General features: G+C 37.7%; 1 protein-coding gene and 1 pseudogene across 6 annotated transcripts in view; one reads left to right on the forward strand and one right to left on the reverse strand.

Moving 5' to 3' along the window:
- The first annotated feature begins 670 nt into the window (after window positions 1–670).
- Adgre4 (adhesion G protein-coupled receptor E4) overlaps window positions 671–17879 on the forward strand; it is a 135566-nt gene continuing 118357 nt past the window's right edge. For 5 of the 6 annotated variants that reach the window (XM_087567176.1, XM_087567178.1, XM_087567175.1 and 2 more), the window contains exons 1-2: window positions 671–726; window positions 2826–2916. In XM_087567176.1, coding sequence (XP_087423302.1) covers window positions 2868–2916 — 49 coding nt within the window. In that variant the 5' untranslated portion in view covers window positions 671–726; window positions 2826–2867. 6 annotated transcript variants of the gene reach the window in all.
- On the reverse strand, window positions 7413–8255 carry LOC108351876 (60S ribosomal protein L7 pseudogene; annotated as a pseudogene).

Here is a 17879-nt window from a genome sequence, read left to right on the forward strand (position 1 = left end):
AAGACAAGTCAAATGATTTCCTGGCACAGTAGATCCATATGAGTGGTTGTCTGGGGCTTTTTTATTGTTCAGGAATAAGTAGAAATATGTCAGAATTTTCGAAAAAGTGGTGAATTGTTAAATGTCCCATAAGGACTGCAGTGAGACAAAGACATATTGTTAATTTTTCATCCTCCTCTCTTTAAATTTCATTGGAAAACATTTAATTATAATCACCAACACATTAAGTATAGATTAATGTCTTCTGCAGTAGGATTTCTCTTCTATATTCCTAGGTGATATATTGCTTATATTTACTGTAAGAATTAATTGGGAGTTGGAGTTGGGGCTCATTTGAACTTCACTCACTGAACATATCTGAAACCTAGTAGTAAGTCCAACCTTAAAAAAAAAGTGGGAGTCTGTGGAGAATCAAGAATCAATTAAAGTTGGACTTGTAAACTTAGGAGTTTATACCATGCTGCCTGCAGACAACCACCATTTAAAAAGTTGTTTTCTGAAGCATTTCGATATTATACACTCTAGGCACTGCAAGGTTTACTTTACACTAGTGAAAAGAGAACTAATTAGCATTAGGCAAACGTCGCTGCAAAAAGTTCAGTTTTTCATGTGACCAGAAGATTCCTTGAGAAAGAGAGAACAAGATAAGCAGTGATGCACTTCCTCTTTCATTGTTGATGAGAATGTTCCAGACTGGGTAAGAAGCAAAGGCCTATCATCTCTGGAGTAAGTAGCTTTTATATTAACAACTAGCCATAGAAAATAGGGGGAAAAATCACTCATGATTTTGTGTCAACAGAAACTGTTTTGATTGGAAATTCTTCAAGGACATTCTTCTTAACATCCATTTTATCTCTTGAAGGGTGCTGTGTAGAGATTATTCTCTTGAAAGTGCTTGGGTGATGAATTTGCTTACTATATTTTAATTTTTATTCTTATACTAATTTAAAATATTAGCTAGGTTACTTTAATGAAGAGTTGTGAAATATATTTTTATTTATGATATTAAATTATGAAAATTGGGAATATTCTCATTCTCTATTTTCAGTTATACATCTAGCAAGATTCATCCCACATAGGTCCCTAGCAATGTTTTCACACTTTATTGTTTCACAAATTTATAAAGAACACTGTTGTTGATCATGATATGCACAGGGCATTGTTTATGAGGTTGCTGATAGCCACTGTCATTTTCCTTTATGCGATTCTTTTCTCAACTTTATAGTGATGATGCCAGCAGTGAAAACCCTTACTACAATGACTCATTTATGATTAAATCAAGCTGTCCCATTATTTTAATTTAAAAATGGATTTTTCACATAAAGACCTTATATTTTGTTTAAAATGTAAAACAACTGGTGCCATTGGAGTTTCAGTTATTTTAAATTCCCAGTCATGAATTTTAAAAAGCAATTGATATTGTAAGATTTGTAGGTTATTTCCAGAAACATTTTATGTAAATAGAATCACAATGTGTTACCAAACATCTGACATCGAGTCTTTTGCTCTATCTATGCATAACTCACAAACAGACAAAAAGAAACTCTCCTAATGCTGGCAGTGTGGAGCTTTGGAACATTTTAATCCTACAGGTTGGACTGATAGATTTAAATAAAACCCAAAAACTATAGTGTTGGGCAAAAGAGCAATTACTACGTTGATCCAGGGATTGAGGACACAGGGAAGTACAATATTAGGCAATCATGTTGTATTACTCTTGTGAACTTTATTAACCAATAGAGGTTTCACTGTTTCAACATTAATAGCAAGTCCTCAGCTTTCAGCTTTAATGAATGATAACAACAAAAAGAAGCAGATACAACCTCTGAGTCATATACTACCTGCAGGTTCTTTGGTCTTATGAAGACTTACTAAGAAGCTTAACAGGAGTTATGGTTATAGCCTTCCAAATCATAGGCTCAGGGTTTGACAAGTATTTGAAACTCATATAGTGGCTAGGGACTGCAGTAGCTAATCTTGATCTTTTCATAAATTTCATCACCTACATTGCCTCTGCTTCTGGCTTATGATAATCTTCTTCCCTTCATTCCCTCAGTTGCTGCCTCTGCATTCTCTTCTGTTCATTGCTACCTCTTGCAATCATAACAATGACAAACAGGAAAAGTGGGCAAAGACATTTGTGATGTAGCTCAATTCCTATAATCTGTGCCATTATCAGAGTGCTACAGTCTTCAGTTCCAGACTGTACACATTTTGGAAAGAAGAAATTGTAAAATTCAGGACTAAAAATAGAATGTTGACTGTGAGTCCTGAGGTGGAACAATTAGAGAAATGAAATGGTCTTTAAGAAGTTTAACTTGCAGACATTTCAGACACTAAACAAGACAGTTTTGGCATGATACAGAGACTAAAATTAATTATAATACATTGCACATTCCCGGGTACCTACAAAAATAGCTAAAACACAATGGTCCTTGAATCAATAGCTTCTCTTTGTTTCACATTGTTTAAGAATGTGATTTTACATATGATTATGATGCCTATCACCAGATGAATGGTGATTGTTACTGGAATATTGAAAAGCATAATGACAGTCTTGCTGTTTGTTGCCTATATGTGAGCTGCATTTAAACGGTCAGCAGGGTTTAGTTCCATTGCATATCAATTCCTGGTTGTATATCGAGGAGTAGGCATGTATGCTCGAGTGAAGGTTATGCTAGTTACCTTTATTAAGTGTTTTCTTTGAGATAGATTATCATATGCTGTTATTGATGGAAAGAGGCAGATGTGTTTTGTGCATTATTTATCTGTATTTTCATTTTATTGAACACCAATAGGTCTTTTTATTTGTTCATTCATTTCAGGAACACTCAACCAGCCCCACTGAAGAAATTCCCAGAACACTGATGGTGGCAACTGGAGATATGGGAAGCCGGTGCCTGCCACAAGCACCAGGTAAGAGAAACAGGGCTCTCTCATCTTCCAGTGTCTTTGCTATTGTAGCATTTCGTTCCCAAAGCTGTGAGATTCTATAGAAACAATTTCATGTGACTGTGCTATTAAGTATGTGCAGGTGATGTTTTGGATTGAGATTCTTTGTGCAGTACCTACAGGTACCAGACAAAATAGAAACTACAGTGAACAAAGCCAAAGCAAAATTTCATCAAAAACTTAAATTTTACACAGCAAAGTAAATTGTCACATGATTTAATAGATTTATGTGAAAATATGAAGCCATAACATTTTCTTACTAAAAGATAAGCCAACAGCAATAACGAAAAAAAAACTTCGGTGTTGAATTAATAAACTATGAAAACAGTTCTTGGCCCTGACATAAACCATTGAGATAAAAAAAAAAAAAACACGATAAATTACACACCCTATTTTTTAATGTATTTCTCTGTATCTTCCTTGTCTACTCAATTCTGACACTTCATTATCTCTCACTGACCCACTAATGACGTTTTTGTCTTATACAAAGTGACTGAAGATATCAGTGATGCTATCGTGAATGCACTTTTCATTAATTAATTTATTCCATCTACATCTTAATCACAGCTGCTTACCTCTTCTCCAATTTCTACTCCCACATTCCCCTCTTCAGTTTCACCTTCCCTTTATTCTAATAGAACAATAGGCTCTCCAACCTGTCCTGGCTCATTAAATTGTAGCAGGAATAAGTGCACCCTCTTCCACTGAGGCTGGACAAAGCAGCTCGGCGAGGGGGAAAGCAACCAAAAGCAGGCAATTGGGTCAGACACATCCCCTGATGTAATTTTTAAATTCACAGGAAGACTAACTTACATGTCTACTATGTATATGTAGGGGTTCTAGGTCCATCTGAGACATGCACTTTGGTCGGTTGTTTAATCTCTGTGAGCTCCTACTGGCACAGGTTAGTTTACTCTGTAGGTCTTCTTGTGATGTCCTTTACACCTCTGATCCCCTCAATGATTCTCCCCACTCTTCAACAAGATTCCTCAAGCTCCTCCTCATTTTATGGCTGTGTGTCTTTGCATCTGTTTTCCTCAGATGTTAGACGAAGGCTCTCAAGGACAGTTATGCTAAGGTCCTGTCTGCAAGCATCGCAGAGTATCATTAATTGTTTCAGGGATTAGTTCTGTTCCAAGAGTGGGTCTCAATTTGGGCCAGTGTTTAGTTTGCCTATTACTCAATCTCTGTTCCACCTTGATCCTGGTATATATTATAGTTAGGGCAAATTATGGCTCAAAGTGTTGTGGGTGAGTTTGTGTGCCCCTTTGTATCCTGGAAGTCATGCCTGTGTATAGAATGTGGCCACTTATACTATCATATGCCCCAGTGCTAGGAGGGTCAGCATGGTAACCCACACAGCCACTGAGGAGCTTCCTTGAACCAAGTCTCCAGATTGTTCCAGAGATGAATCCCCAACAGTTCCTTTTTTTTCTGCCAGACTCATCTCTCCTTCTTCCTAAGCCTGATCACTACCCCCGTTTTCCTTCTCCAAATACTCTCTCACAGAGTTTCTAGTCTCAAACCACTTCAGGTATCAGAATTTTCCTCTCAAAATAAGATTTAAGTATTTTTCATTGGCTCCTAATTGGTACTTAGTTTCCTTTGATCTCTCAATTATAGCATGGTAATTTTGTACTTTAAAACTAATATTCACTTATAAGTGAGTACAGACAATACATGATTTTTGGCATCTGGTTACCTCTCAGAATAATATATATTTTTCCATCTTTATTAACTTGAGTATTTCTTATTTACATTTTGACTGTTATTCCCCTTCCCGGTTTCAGGTCAACATCCCCCTACGCCTCCCCCTCCCCTTCTCTATGGGTGTTCCCCTCCCCATCCTCCCCCCCTTGTCGCCCTCCCCACAACAATCTAGTTCACTGGGGGTTCAGTCTTAGCAGGACCCAGGGCTTCCCCTTCCACTGGTGCTCTTACTAGGATATTCATTGCTACCTATGAGGTCAGAGTCCAGGGTCAGTCCATGTATAGTCTTAGGTAGTGGCTTAGTCCCTGGAAGCTCTGGTTGGTTGGCATTGTTGTACATATAGGGTCTCGAGCCCCTTCAAGCTCTTCCAGTTCTTTCTCTGATTCCTTCAACGGTGGTCCCGTCCTCAGTTCAGTGGTTTAATGATGGCATTCACCTATGTAATTGCTGTATTATGGCTGTGTCTCTCAGGAGAGCTATACATCCGGTTCCTGTCAGCCTGCACTTCTTTGCATCATCCATCTTATCTAGTTTGATGGCTATATATGAAAGGGCCACTTATTGGGCAGGCTCTAAATGGGTGTTCCTTCTGCCTCTCTTCTAAACTTTGCCTTTGTATTCCCTCCCAAGCGTATTCTTGTTCCCAATTTAAAGAAGGAGTGAAGCATTCGCATTTTGGCCATCCTTCTTGAATTTCATGTGTTCTGTGCATCTAGGGTAATTCGAGCATTTGGGCTAATAGCCAAATGAGTGCATACCATGTATGTTTTTCTGTGATTGGATTACCTCACTCAGGATGATATTTTCCAGTTCCATCCATTTGCCTATGAATTTCATAAAGTCATTGTTTTTGATGGCTGAGTAATATTCCATTGTGTAGATGTTCCAAATTTTCTGTATCCATTCCTCTGTTGAAGGGCATCTGGGTTCTTTCCAGCTTCTGGCTATTATAAATAAGGCTGCTATGAACATAGTGGAGCACGTGTCTTTGTTATATGTTGGGGCATCTTTTGGGTATATGCCAAAGAGAGGTATATCTGGGCCCTCAGGTAGTTCAATATCCAATTTTCTGAGGAACCTCCAGACTGATTTCCAGAATGGATGTACCAGTCTGCAATCTCACAAACAATGGAGGAGTGTTCTTCTGTCTCCACCTCCTCGCCAGGATCTGCTGTCACCTGAGTTTTTGATCTTAGCCATTCTCACTGGTGTGAGGTGAAATCTCAGGGTTGTTTTGATTTGCATTTCTTTATGACTAAAGATGTTGAACATTTCTTTAGGTGTTTCTCAGTCATTCGGCATTCCTCAGCTGTGAATTCTTTGTTTAGCTCTGAACCCCATTTTTTTTTCATGTTTCTTTTTGTCAGAGCTGGGGACCGAACTCAGGGCCTTGCGCTTGCTAGGCAAGCGCTCTACCACTGAGCTAAATCCCCAACCCCTGAACCCCATTTTTTAATAGGGTTATTTGTCTCCCTGCAGTCTAACTTCTTGAGTTCTTTGTATATTTTGGATATAAGCCCTCTATCAGTTGTAGGATTGGTAAAGATCTTTTCTCAATCTGTTTGTTGCTGTTTTGTCCTAACAACAGTGTCCTTTGCCTTACAGAAGCTATGCAGTTTTATGAGGTCCCATTTGTTGATTCTTGATCTTAGAGCATAAGCCATTGTTGTTTTGTTCAGGAAATTTTCTGCAGTGCCCATGTGTTCGAGATGCTTCACCACTTTTTTTTTTTCTTTTTTCTTTTTTTTTTTTCTTTTTTTTTTTTCCGGAGCTGGGGACCAAACCCAGGGCCTTGCGCTCGCTAGGCAAGCGCTCTACCGCTGAGCTAAATCCCCAACCCCCACTTTTTCTTCTATTAGTTTGAGTGTATCTGGTTTGATGTGGAGGTGCTTGATCCACTTGGACTCAAGCTTTGTACAGGGTGATAAGCATGGATCGATCTGCATTCTTCTACATGCTGACCTCCAGTTGAACCAGCACCATATCCTGAAAATGCTTTCTTTCTTCTATTGGATGGTTTTGGCTCCTTTGTCAAAAATCAAGTGACCATAGGTGTGTGGGTTCATTTCTGGGTCTTCAATTCTATTCCACTGGTCTATATGTCTGTCTCTGCTCCAATACCATGCAGTTTTTATCACTATTGCTCTGTAATACTATTTTAGTTCAGGGATAGTGTTTCCCCTGGTAGTCCTTTTATTGTTGAGGATAGTTTTAACTATTCTGAGTTTTTGCTATTCCAGATGAATTTGGAAACTGTTCTGTCTATCTCTCTGAAGAACTGGATTGCTATTTTGATGGGGATTGCATTGAATCTGTAGATAGCTTTTGGCAAAATGGCCATTTTTACTGTATTAATCCTGCCAATCCAAGAGCATGGGAGATCTTTCCATCTTCTGAGATCTTCTTCAATTTCTTTCTTCAGAGGCTTGAAGTTCTTATCATACAGATCTTTCACTTGCTTGGTTAAAGTCATACCGAGGTATTGTATATTATTTGGGACTATTATGAAGGATGTCATTTCCCTAATTTCTTTCTCGACTTGTTTCTCTTTTGTGTAGAGGAAGGCTACCGACATATTTGAGCTAATTTTATACCCAGCCACTTTGCTGAAGGTGTTTATCAGGTTTAGTAGTTTTCTGGTGGAACTTTTGGGATCACTTAAATATATTATCATATCATCTGCAAATAGTGATATTTTGACTTCTCCTTTTCTTTTCTTTTTTTTAATTTGCCGAGCTGTGACTGTTTATTAATCGACCAGATTATAAAAATACCACGGGCAATACCTTAGTTCGTCCGTCTAATAAGCCTGTTTATCTGGTCTTCCTGTTGCCAGCATCTCCACCTTCAACAAAGTGAGTTGTCTTTTTCTTCATTCCACCTCATGGGGAAGATAGTTTGAAGGGCCATAGGAAGTTATTTGCTTCCTTAAAGCATTTTCCAACTGTATAGATCCCCTGAATTAGATCCTCCATGCAGATGATGCCAAATTTACCAAGAGATCAAGCCATCAAGGAGTTATCTGTCAAGGCAAGGCGCTTTTTATTGATTTTGCCATAGACTCGCTTGTAGATGAGCTCGTTTACTGACTTCAGGTTGGGGTACCCCCATGCAATGTACGGCTCCACGATCCTCAGCATGTTCACTGAAGCCTTGTTGAGCTTCACAGAAGTGCCATTGAAGATCTGCCAGAGACGAAGCAGCTGCAGCACCTTGCGCACCTTTGGGCTCACTCCATTGATACCTCGGATTCTGATGACAAAGGTCAATTTTGGTTCTGCGGGCCATAGAAGTTCCCAGATCTCCTTGCCATCCTATCCATGCGAATCTCAGTCCGGTACATCTGTCTGTACTCCTTGTGATAGTGCTTTGCCTTCTCATAGATGAGCTTCCTCCTTGCCTTTCACAGTGTCTTCAGGGCAAACTTCTTCCTCAGGTGCTTGACCTTCAACTCTGCGAAATTCCTTCGCTTTTTCTTAAGGGTTTCTGGCATGGCAGGAACCTTTTTCTTCTTAAGGGTTCCTGGCACAGCGGCAACCTTCTTTTTCTTCTCTGGTACAGCCTCCATGGTTCCAGCTGGAAAAAGAGAGCTTGACTTCTCCTTTTCTAATCTCTACCCCTTTGATCTTCTTTTGTTGTCTGATTGCTCTGGCTAGAACTTTAAGAACTATATTGAATAAGTAGGGAGAGAGTGGGCAGCCTTGTCTAGTCCCTGATTTCAGTGGGATTGCTTCAGGTTTCTCTCCATTTAGTTTAATGTTAGCAACTGGTTTGCTGTATATGGCTTTTATTATGTTTAGGTATGGGCCTTGAATTCCTATTCTTTCTAGGACTTGTATCATGTAGGGGTGTTGAATTTTGTCAAATGCTTTCTCAGCATCTAATGAAATGACCATGTGGTTCTTATCTTTCACTTTGTTATATAATGAATTATGTTGATGGTTTTCCATATATTAAACCATCCTTGCATGCCTGGGATGAAGCCTACTTGATCATGGTGGATGATTGTTTTGATGTGCTCTTGGATTCGGTTTGCCAGAATGTTATTGAGTATTTTTGCATCGATATTCATAAGTGAAATTGGTCTGAAGTTCTCTTTCTTTGTCGGTCTTTGTGTGGTTTAGGTATAAGAGTAATTGTGCCTTCATAGAAGGAATTTCTTAGCGCTCCATCTGTTTCAATTTTGTGGAATAGTTTGGATAGTATTGGTATGAGATCGTCTATGAAGGTTTGATAGAATTCTGCAGTAAACCCGTCTGGACCTGGGCTCTTTTTGGTTGGGAGACCTTTGATGACTGCTTCTTTTTCTTTAGGATGTATGGATTTGTTTAAAAGGTTTATGTGTTCCTGATTTAACTTTGGTACCTGGTATATGTCTAGGAAATTGTACGTTTCCTGCAGATTTTCAAGTTTTGTTGAATATAGGCTTTTGTAGTAGGACCTGATGATTTTTTTTAATTTCCTCTGATTCTGTAGTTATGTCTCCTTTTTCATTTCTGATTTTGTTAATTTGGAAACACTCTCTGTGTCCTCTCATTAGTCTGCCTAAGGGTTTATCTATCTTGCTGATTTTCTCAAAGAACCAACTTTTGGTTCTGTTGATTCTTTGTATAGTCCTTTTTGTTTCTACTTTGTTGATTTCAGCTCTGAGTTTGATTATTTCCTGCCTTCTACTCCTGCTCGGTGTATTTGCTTCTTTTTGTTCTAAATTTTTGAGGTGTGCTATCAAGCTGCTGATATATGCTCTCTCCTGTTTCTTTCTGCAGGCACTCAGAACTATGAGTTTTCCTTTTAGCACAGCTTTCATTGTGTCCCATAAGTTTGGGTATGTTGTAGCTTCATTTTCATTAAATTCTAAGAAGTCTTTAATTTCTTTCTTTATTTCTTCCTTGACCAGGTTATCATTGAGTAGAGCATTGTTCACCTTCCATGTATTCGTGGGCGTTCTTCCCTTATTGTTGTTGAAGACCAGCTTGAGCCCATGGTGGTCTGATAGGACGCATGGGATTATTTCTATATTTCTTTATCTGTTGAGGCCTGTTTTATGACCAATTATATGGTCAATTTTGGAGAAAGTACCATGAGGTGGTAAGAAGAAGGTATATCTTTTTATTTTAGGATAGAATGTTCTATAAATATCTGTTAAGTCCATTTGGTTCATGACTTCTCTTAGGCTGTCTAATTCTCTGTTTAAGTTCTGTTTCCGTGATCTGTTCATTGATGAGAGTGGGGTATTGAAATCTCCTATTATTATTGTGTGGGATGCAATATGTGCTTTTAGCTTTAGTAAGGTTTCTTTTATGTATGCAGCTGCCCTTGTATTTGGAGCATAGATATTTAGGATTGAGAGTTCATCTTAGTGGATTTTTCGTTTAATGAATATGAAGTGTCCTTCCTTAACTTTTTTGATTAATTTTAGTTGAAAATTGATTTTATCCGATATAAGAATGGCTACTGTAGCTTCCTTCTTCAGACCATTTGCCTGGAAATTGTTTTCCAGCCTTTCAAACTGAGGTAATGTCTGTCTTTGTCTCTAAGGTGTGTTTCCTGTAGGCAGCAGAATGCAGGGTCCTCATTGCATATCCAGTTTGTTAATCTATATCTTTTTTTTTTTTCTTGCTATGAGTGATACTTTATTCTTATCTCATGGAGAAGCCCCCAATCTATATCTTTTTATTGGGAGGTTGAATCCATTGATATTGAGAGATATTAAGGTACATTGATTGTTGCTTTCTGTTATATTCATATTTGGATGTGAGATTATGTTGGTGTGCTTTTCTTTGCTTTGTTTTTTTGCCAAGACGATTAGTTTCTTGCTTTTTCTAGGGTTTAGCTTGCTCCCTTATGTTGGGCTTTACCATTTATTATCCATTGTAGGGCTGGATTTTTAGAAAGAAATCGTGTAAATTTGGTTTTTTCATGGAATATCTTAGTTTCTCCATCTATGTTAATTGGGAGTTTTGTTGGATACAGTAAGATGGGCTGGCATTTGTATTCTCTTAGTGTCTGTATGACATATGTCCAGGATCTTCTGGCTTTCATAGTCTCTGGTGAGAAGTCTTGTGCGATTCTGATAGGTCTGCCTTTATATGTTACTTGACATTTTTCCTTTACTGCTTTTAATATTCTTTCTTTGTTTTGTGCATTTGGTGTTTTGACTATTATATGACAGGAGGAGTTTCTTTTCTGGTCCAATATATTTGGAGTTCTGTAGGCTTCTTGTATGTTTATGGGCATCTCTTTCTTTAGGTTAGGGAAGTTTTCTTCTATGATTTTGTTGATGATATTTACTGGTCCTTTGATCTGGGAATATTCAGTCTCTTTTATACCTATTATCCTTAGGTTTGATTTTCTCATTGTGTCCTGGATTTCCTGTATGTTTTGGACCAGTAGCTTTTTCCATTTTACATTATCTTTGCCAGTTGTGTCTATGATTTCTATGGAATCTTCTGCTCCCGAGATTCTCTCTTCTATCTCCTGTATTCTGTTGGTGATGCGTGCATCTACAGCTCCTTGTCTCTACCTTTGGTTTTCTATATCTAGGGTTGTCTCCCTTTCTGCTTTCTTTATTGCTTCTATTTCCATTTTTATTTCCTTCACCTGTTTGATTGCATTTTCCTGTAATTCTTTCAGGGATTTTTGTGATTTCTCTCTATAGGCTTCTACTTGTTTATTTATGTTTTCCTGTGTTTCTCTAAGGGAGTTCTTTATGTGTTTCCTAAAGTCCTCCATTATCATAATCAAATGTGATTTTAAATCTAGATCTTGCTTTTCTGGTGTGTTTGGATATTCAGTGTTTGTTTTGGTGGGAGAATTGGGCTCTGATGATGCCATGTATTCTTGGTTTCTGTTGCTTGGGTTTCTGTGCTTGCCTCTCGCCATCAGGTTGTCTCTGGTGTAACCTTGTTCTGCTATTTCTGACAGTGGCTAAACAGTCCTATAGGCCTGTGTGTCAGGAGTGCTGTAGACCTGTTTTCCAGTTTTCTTTCAGCCAGTTATGGGAACAGAGTGTTCTACTTTCGGGCATGTCGTCTTTACTGTCTAGTGATTTTCAGCTGTTCCTGTGGGCCTGTGTCCTGAGTCCACCAGGCAGGCAGCTTGGAACAGAAAAGTTGGTCTTACCTGTGGCCCCTCGGCTGAAGTTGCTCCTAGGGTGGCTGCTTTTCAGCTCTCCATGAGGGCAGTAAGTAGCCTTTTCCCAGGGCCCCAGTGCACCTGGTTCCCAGATGGCATTAGGTGTTTTTCTCTGGAGTCAGAAATGTGGCAGAGTGTAGTCTCTTCTGGCTTCCCAGGTGTGTCTGCCACTCTGAAGGTTTATCTCTCCCTCAGAATAATATTTTCTACTCTATATATTTGCCTTCAAATTTCATGATGCTCTTATATTTTCCTAATTGAAAAAAAAGTATTTACTTAGCATTGAGATTGCCACCTAAACATCTGCTTTTTTGCAATTACAAGTGAAAATCAGTGAAAGAACAACAACTAACTTCATATAAGCTGAATCAGAGAGAAGTGAAAATAAAAATATGAAGTCCAAGAAGAAGGAAAACCTAAATGTGGATGCTTCATTTCTTCTTAGAGGGGAGAACAAAATAGTCATGAGAGGAAATAAAGGGACAAAGAATGGAGCAGGGACTGAAGAAAAGGTCATCCAGGAACTGGCCCACCTGGGAATCCATACCACATACATCCATCAAACACAGTCACTATTGATGATGCCAAGAAGTACTTGCTGAAAGGAGCCAGATATTGGTATCCCCTGAGAATCTCTGCCAGAGCCCTACTGATACAGACGAGGATGATTGCAGCTAAGCATAGGACTGAACAAGGGGACTCCAAAAGAGGAGTTAAAGAAAAGACTGAAAGACCTGAAGGGTTTGCAATTCCATAGGAAGTATCAAGCAACCAGACCCCATGAGAACTCCGAGGGACTAAAGCACCAATCAATGAGTACACATGGAGGGACCCATGACTCCAGACACATATGTAGCAGAGGATGGTATTGTCCAGCATTCGGCTTCTTGGAATTCTTTTTTGGTATCCTTTTTGAAGGGGGATGTAGGTTTTCATTTCTCTTTCATAATTAGCCTTGTTAGCCTTTGTCATGTCATCAAATTTCTCTTTTATTTAGAAGACATTGGATTCCACCTCTCTGAGCACTTCTGGGAGAACTCAGAGAAGTTAACTGAAACATCTGGTGCTTCGTCTTGTGGTCCTTCCGGCACGTTTTCACAAAGAATACATATGAGGATATTTTACCTCTCGGCTTTTTAGGATGTATTTTGCCCAGGTTTAGTTGACTTTCCTATGTGAGGCAGAGTTGCCAGGTACTGTCCCAATTAATGTGCTGCAATAACTATGAGAGATGGAGCCCAGTGCTCTCACTTTTAATAGCTGAATAGTTCTCAATTGTATAAATGTATTTCATTTTCTTTATCCAACCTCCAGTTTAGAGACATCTGGGTTCATTTCTGCTTCTGGCTATTACAAATGAAGATATAAACACAGTAGAAAAAGTGTCTTTGGGGCATTGTGCAGCATCTTTTGGGTATATATCCAGGAGTGGTATAGCTGGGTCTTGAGTAAGAACTATCCCCAAGTTTTAGAGACAATATAATTGATTTACAAGTGGTTGTACAATTTTACACTAACACGAGAATTGAATGAGTGTTCTCCTTATTATAATTCATTCCAGTGTACGTTGTTATTGAGTTTCTGATATTAGCCAATCACATAGATAAAAGACAGAATCACAGAGTCATTTTGAATTTCATTTTTCTGATGACTCCGTATGTTGAACATTTCTTTATTTCCTACCTTTTCCTTTTCTTCAATGTGCTACTTCTTATTTTCTAGAGTTTTCAGGTATACTCTTAAATTGCTAGCATTAGAACTTTCTCGTTTCTTCATGGAGGCACATAATGCTATGAAATTTCCTTTAGATCTGCTTTAACTGTATCCAATGAATTAGGTTATGCTATGCCTTCATTTTCGTTGATTTCGTGAAAGTCTTTATTTCTTTCCTGTCCCAGAGATTATTGAGTAGACGGTTGTTCAGTTTCCATAAGGGTGCAACCTTTCTTTTTGTTTCTGTTTTTGCTGAAGTCCAGATTCAATACGTGTTGGTCTAATAAAATACAAGGCATTATTTCAATTTTCTGATATCCACTGATGCTCCCTTTGTAAGAGACTACATGGTCAGTTTTAGAGAAAGACCCATGAGGTGCTGAGAAGAAGGTTTTGTGCTTGGATTAAATATTCTATAGATGTCTGTTAGGTCCATTTGATTAAAAATGTCTGTTGGTTTCAAATTTCTCTGTTTAGTTTTTGTATGGATGACCTATCAATTAGAGAAAGTGAGGTGTTGAAATTTTCCACTATTAATGGATGGGGTTCAAGGTGTAATTTAAGTGTTAGCAATGTTTCTTTTACAAAAATGGGTGCCATTGTGTTTGGCACATATATGTTCAGAATTGATATATCAATTTGATACATTTTTTTCCTTTGATAAGTATGAAATGTCTTTTCCTATCTCTTTTAATTAATTTTGTTTGAAAGTCCATTTTATTAGATGGTTACTCCCACCTCTTGAGTACTTTGTCTTGGGAAACATTTTTCCAGCAATTTTCTTGAGGTAATGTCTACCGTTATTGCTGAGTCATGTTTATTGTATACAGAAGAATAATGGATCATTGGCTGTATCTTTGAGTCCATTGATGTCGAGAGATATTAATGACTAGTGATTGTTAATTTCTGTTATTTTGATGTAACTCCTAAACACAAGTCACCTTCCTTTGTTAAAGAAACAATGCTAAAGCTTAAATCACATATCAAACTCTTCACAGTAAAACCATTTATTCATGCACTTGCGCGCGCGCGCGTTTGTGTGTGGTGTGTGTGTGTGTGTGTGTGTGTGTGTGTGTGTGTGTGTGTGTGTATGTGTGTGTGTGTTCATGGTCTTTCCTTGATTTTGCCCATGTGGAAATAATTATTCCCTGTGCTTTTTAGGATGTAATTATCCTCCTTGCATTGGAGTTTTCTTTCTAGTATTTTCTATAAGGCTACATTGATGGGTATATATTGTTTCTATTTGAATGTGTTTTGAAATAATCTTATTTTCTCTATCCATAGTGATTGAATGTTTTGCTGGGTACAATAGTGTAGGTTGGCATCTCTAGTTTTTTAGAGGTTGTTAGATATCCAGCTTTCAGAGTCTCTGTTGAGAAATCAGTTGTAATTCTGATAGGTCTGCTTTTATATGTTACCTGGATTTTTTTTCATCTTGCTGCTTTAGGTATTTTGTTGTTGTTGTTCTATAAATTTTGTGTTTTGATTACTATGGCAGGAGGATTTTCTTTTCTGGCACATTCTACTTGTGGTTCTATAAGCTTCTTGTATGTTAATAGGCATCTCTTTCATTAAGTTGGGAATTTTTTTGTATTATTTTGTTGAAAATATTTTCTGGTCCTTGGAGCTAAGTTTCTTCACATTTTTCTTTTCCTATTATTTTTACAAATTTTCTGACTGTCTGATGTCAGTGACTTTTTAGATTTAACATTTACTTTGACTGATGAATCAAATTCTTCTTTTGTGCTTTCTATGCCTGAGATTCTCTCTTTGACCTCTTGTATTTGGTTGGTGATGCTTGCATCTGTTCTCTTCCCTGGGCTTTCCATCTCCAGGGTTAGGATTCCCTCAGTTTGTGTTTCTTTATTGCTCTTATCTCTACTTTCAGGTATTGCACAGTTTTATTAATTTGTTTCACCTGTTTAACTGTATTTTCCCATATTTCTTTAAGAGAATTATTTATAACAACTTTAAAGATCTCCACAAATTTGATTGTATTTGAGTGATTGCATTGAGCAATTTGTTACTTCTTTAAAGTGTTGTATCATCCTTTTAAAATTAGTTATTTTCTTTTTCTTGAGTTTTGTTAGGATATGTAGGTCTTGCTATAATAGAGTAGCTGAACATTGAAGTATCATATTTCCCTGGATTTTGTTGGTCTCGAGATGTTTCTCTTGCAGTAGGTATTGTGAAAGGAGTTAGCAGGTCTGTGTATGGTTCAGGCTTAGCAGGTCTGATGAAGTTAGGCAGAGACATGGGGGAGAATGATGGGACAGCAGAGATAGGGACTATTCAGGGAAGCTTGAAGTGTCCCAGAAAACTCAGCAAGCAGCAAAGTTGCGTGTTGAAAGAACAGCTAACCAGTATGACTCAGACTATGCAGGTATGATAAAGGTGAATGGAAAAAGTGTGTGTGTGGCAGGGGGAAATGTGGAGGTAGATGCCCAGAGTGGATAGCAGTCTGCTTATGACAGCTTGGCCTACCTGAGAATATTCAGCTTACAGGAAAGATGGTTTTGGGAAGCAAAGCTTACCTGAATGATTCAGGATCAATAGGACTGATGAAAATGGGAAGAGAGGAGGTAGAAGTTGTCATCATGCAGATGTTTCACTTGCTTGGTTATCATCACACTGAGGTATTTTATGGTATCTGTGACAATTTTGAAGGGTGTCATTTGCCTAATTTATTTTTCAGCCTATTTATCTGTTGATTGGAGGAATGCAGCTGATTTGTTTGAATTAATTTTGTACAAATACACAGCCACTGTGCTAAAGTTGTTTATCATGCTTGGTAGTTCTCTGATTGAACTACTATTTTGGGGTCACTTAAGTATACTATCATATCCTGAATGTCTATGCTCCAAATGCAAGGGCACCTAAATTTATCAAAGAAACCTTACTAAGGCTCAAAGCACACATTGTACCTCACACAAAAATAGTTGGAGATTTGAACACCTCACTCTCATCAATGGACAAATCATGGAAAAAGAAACTAACCAGAGACATAGAGAAACTAGCAGAAGTTGTGATCCAAATGGATTTAACAGATATTTTTAGAACATTTCATCCCAAAACATAAGAATATACCTCCTTCTCATCACCTCATGGTACTTTCTCCAAAATTGACCACATAATCAGTCACAAAATATGCCTCAAAAGACATAAGAAGATTTACATAATCCCATGCATCCTATCAGATTACCACAGACTAAGGCTGGTCTTCAATAACAACAAAAAAAATGACAGAAATCCCACATACACGTAGAAGTTGAACAACACTCTACTCAATAATAACCTGGTCAAGGAAGAAATAAAGAAAAAAATTAAAGACTTTTAGAAATTAACGACAATGAAGGCACTGCATACTCAATATTATGGGACACAATGAAAACAGTGCTAAAGGAAAATTCATAGCTATAAGTGCCTGCAAAAAGAAACAGGAGAAAGCATACCTCAGGAGCTTGACAGCACACCTAAAAGCTATAGAACAAAAAGAAGTGAATACACCTAAGAGGCATAAACTCTTAGCCACACTAAAGAGAGAGCACAGAGAGTGTCTCCAAATTAAAAAAAAAATCAGAAATTAAAAGGGAGACATAAGAACAGAATCCGAGGAAATTTAAAAAAAATCATCAGATCGTACTACAGATGCCTATATTCAACAAAACTGGATAATCTGGATGAAGTGGACAATATTCTAGATATATACCAGGTACCAAAGTTAAATCAGGATCAGATAAACCATCTAAACAGTCCCATAACTCCTAAAGAAACAGAAGCAGTCATTACATGCCTCCCAACCGTAAAAAGCCCAACCAGATGGGTTTAGTGCTGAATTCTATTAAACATTCATAGAAAACCTAATACCAATACTGTCAAAACTATTCAACAAATAGAAACAGAAGGAAACACTACCAAATTCCTTCTATAAAATCACAATTACATTTTAACCAAAACCACAGAAAGACCCAACAAAGAAAGAAAACTTCAGACATATTTCCCTTATGTATACCAACGTAAAAATACTTAATAAAGTTGATGCATACTGAATCCAAGAACACCTCAAAATGATCATTCGTCAATGATCAACTAGGTTCCATCTGAGGGATGCAGGGATGGAACAATATATGGAAATCCATCAACATAATCCACTATGCAAAAAAAAAAAAACTCAAAAAGAAAAAGGGTTACATGCCAAGAAAGCATTTGACAAATTTCAATACCCCCTTCATTTTAAAAGTCTTGGAAAGGTCAGGCATTCAAGGGCTATACCTAAAAATAGTAAAAGTAATATTCAGCGAATCAGTAGCCAACAGCAAACATAATGGAGAGAAACTTGAAGCAATCCCACTAAAATCAGGGACTATAT

The sequence above is a fragment of the Rattus norvegicus genome, chromosome 9 (genome assembly GCF_021556685.1).
Source record: "Rattus norvegicus strain SHRSP/BbbUtx chromosome 9, alternate assembly SHRSP_T2T, whole genome shotgun sequence".
Taxonomy (NCBI): Eukaryota; Metazoa; Chordata; class Mammalia; order Rodentia; family Muridae; genus Rattus; species Rattus norvegicus.